The 2840-nt window shown below is 49.7% G+C and overlaps 1 protein-coding gene across 2 annotated transcripts in view; it reads right to left on the bottom strand.

Moving 5' to 3' along the window:
• Window positions 1–1899, bottom strand: part of LRIG2 (leucine-rich repeats and immunoglobulin-like domains 2) — a 73222-nt gene extending 71323 nt beyond the window's left edge. Inside the window, exon 1 of one of the 2 annotated variants that reach the window (XM_012000767.1) lies at window positions 1422–1899. In XM_012000767.1, the coding sequence (XP_011856157.1) occupies window positions 1422–1660 (239 nt within the window). In that variant the 5' untranslated portion in view covers window positions 1661–1899. The remainder of the gene's footprint in view (window positions 1–1421) is intronic. The other variant, XM_012000768.1, reaches the window with a different exon arrangement.
• Window positions 1900–2840: the final 941 nt, after the last annotated feature.

Genomic DNA, 2840 nt, shown 5'->3' with positions numbered 1-2840 from the left:
TCTCTACTAAAAAAAATACAAAAAACTAGCCAGGCGAGGTGGCGGGCACCTGTAGTCCCAGCTACTCGGGAGGCTGAGGCAGGAGAATGGCGTAAACTCAGGAGGCGGAGCTTGCAGTGAGCTGAGATCCGGCCACTGCACTCCAGCCTGGGCCACAGAGCGAGACTCCGTCTCACAAAAAACAAAACAAAAAAAAAAACAAAAAAATAAATTTGAGTCAATAAAACCAGAATTGACTACAGGTGTCACTACCATAAGACAGAAAGCATCTTATTGCACTGCAGTTCTATGTTTACTAAAACATTTGGTTATTTATGTTAATTTTCTCAATGACTATATGAGGTAGCTTTCTTTCCTATCTGTGCTAACCTATTGGGAGGCTGAGGCAGAGAATTGCTTGAACCCAGGAAGCAGAGGTTGCGGTGAGCCACCGGGCCTGGCCCAGTGATGACTCTTATCTTAACGACTCCATCAGAACTCTGTCAGTTAATAAACGTGTTGCTCAGTTAGTGACGAGAAATAACTGTATGTTAGTGGTTAAGAGGCCCCATAATTGCAACATTTAATATCTGCTGTTGTTCCTAATACCCAGGCTGACTCAGACTGAGGAGCCCTCCAAGTTCCACTGTCTAATAAAGACCTGTCAAAGTGAAAACTCAACAGTGGAGACTCCAGAATGCATTCAACCGTTGTACCTGCTTTACATACATAAATAAACAGAACTGATTTTTGGGTTATTTGCCACAAGAAGATGCCTGAAAACAAGGCATCAAATGGTTTTGGAAAAAATACTCCTCTTTACAGTTAAGTTTAAATTAGATCAAGAATGCTACTTACAAAGATGTTCTGAATTAGTACAGGATCTCCTGATTCATCATACTGAACTTTTCAACCCTGTTAAGTATCAAAACTGCAGCACAAAATCAGCCAACATGCGAACTAAGGACAAAAGACAGTTCATAGGTCTTTGGAGATCATGGTTATAAAATCACGTGCCTGAGGACCACTAAGTCTGAGGTACACACCAAATAATGCAGCTCAAAGTAAGCAGAAAGCACTGTTCCGTGCTCAACCCACCCCCACCAACCATCCAAAGTCCATGCTGGTGCCCAGGACCCGTGAGTCCTTATCATTAAATATCCCCGCCCCAATTCCTCCCCAACTGAGGAAATCACAGACTCCTTGACCCCAAGAATCTTAACTCTGGTCTTCATCATACATGTCTCCAGAAACCTTAACACCGGCTTTTTCAGGCGCCCACCACCTAAAACAAAGTTCATAACATCCTGAGGGCAGTTTCCTTCAGGGCTTAGGCTCTCAACCACGCCCTCCCACCAGGCAGGCCTGTCTCCCTCCTGCCTGCCCCTATGGAAGGAAAGCTCCCCCTCCTTTTGGTCACTCTGCCTGGCCACTCTACTCACAGGATAGCGATGTCGGGGGGCAGCAGGCCCGACAGCGCCCTCCAGCTCGGTGCGGGCAGTTTCCTGCGACTGCAGTCCAGGAGAGGAATGCGGCAGGAGCAGGGCGCGGGGCAGAGACCTGCTCCGGCGGCGGGCAACAGGAGGAGAGAGCTCTGGGCAAGGAAGAGTAACCGGGAAAGCAATCCAGATCGACACCCCAGCAACTGATCCTCCGGGATGCCTAGGGGCGCGGGCGCCATTTTCCCCCTCGACCTGGACCTGGCCTAGATGAGCTGCCTGCTAGAAAAGGAGGATCGGCGGAGAAGCTCAGCAGAGATGCTCAGCGGCTGCACTGTCTCCCCAAGCCCCGGCTGAGGGCTGTACCATCTAAAGGCATGCAAGGAGCAGATGCAGCGCGACAGCGGGGGCGACTGCCTGGGACACACCGCTGAGGCCTGACGGGGCTTCTCTGCCCCGCCCCACGACGCTGCGCCCTCACGCACAGGGGTCAGCCAATCGGTGCCATAAGACGAGGTTGCGTCCGGGGCGGAACTGAGTGAGGGGCGGGGCCAGACGCAGCGGAGATTCTTTAGGAGGAGGACTTTAAGGTGTTCAGGGACTTTAGGTGTCGCTGTGGAATTCCGCCGCTGTTCTTCCGCTGCAGGGCGCAGTAGTTCCTTAAGAGGGAATGGTGCGGCAAATCGCTGTGAGTTCAAAGTCCTGACTGCAGGTCTATCTACTGTAGTTGTAGAAAAGAATCTTTTATTTGCCCTGGGCTTTAAGAAAGCGGAGTGGCAGAAGGGCTACCTTCCAAGTCGCAGACACGAATGAGTCACGGGAGTTTCTATCCTGGCTTTGGCCAGCTCGTCCTCCAGAGCCGAGCTCGAGTCTCTTCTGCCCTCTGCTGCTTGACTGTAGCCCCTGCTCTTCTGCAAGTAGGCGGCAACTCCCACCTGCATGTGATCAGTATCACTCTGTTAATGGCCGTGTAAGCTCCTGAAAACAGAGGCTCCGTTTCTTCATCGGTGCGCCTCCACCTTTTGATCTAGCTTGGAGTTCAATAAATTTTGGTGGGACTGCACCTGCTTGTCTATACAAGGGAAACACCCTTCTGTTTGGAGGGATGCTGTCATGGTCACTCTCAGAAAAGCAAGCGAGACAAGTAAAGAGGGTGTTGAGCAGTCAACAAAGCAAAGACTGGATGTGAGGAAATTTATTTCTCCTAAAGCAGAGGCTATGGAAAACTTACTAGGAACAGTGAAGTCTGACCACCTTATGCTCATTCAGCCATCCAAGGTTGTAAATAAGACTTTGAGAATAATAGTAATGGTTCACTTATATGTAGGGAACTTTTCAAAGGGCATTTGCTCTGTTACCTTGTTTGCTCCTTCAATGACAGTGACATTGGCAAGACAATTATTGCTGATGATGAAACAAGCC

The sequence above is a fragment of the Mandrillus leucophaeus genome, unplaced genomic scaffold, assembly GCF_000951045.1.
Source record: "Mandrillus leucophaeus isolate KB7577 unplaced genomic scaffold, Mleu.le_1.0 Scaffold64, whole genome shotgun sequence".
In the NCBI taxonomy this organism is placed as follows: Eukaryota; Metazoa; Chordata; class Mammalia; order Primates; family Cercopithecidae; genus Mandrillus; species Mandrillus leucophaeus.
Note: the sequence above shows the minus strand (reverse complement) of the source record. Positions and strands in the feature narration are given on the sequence as shown.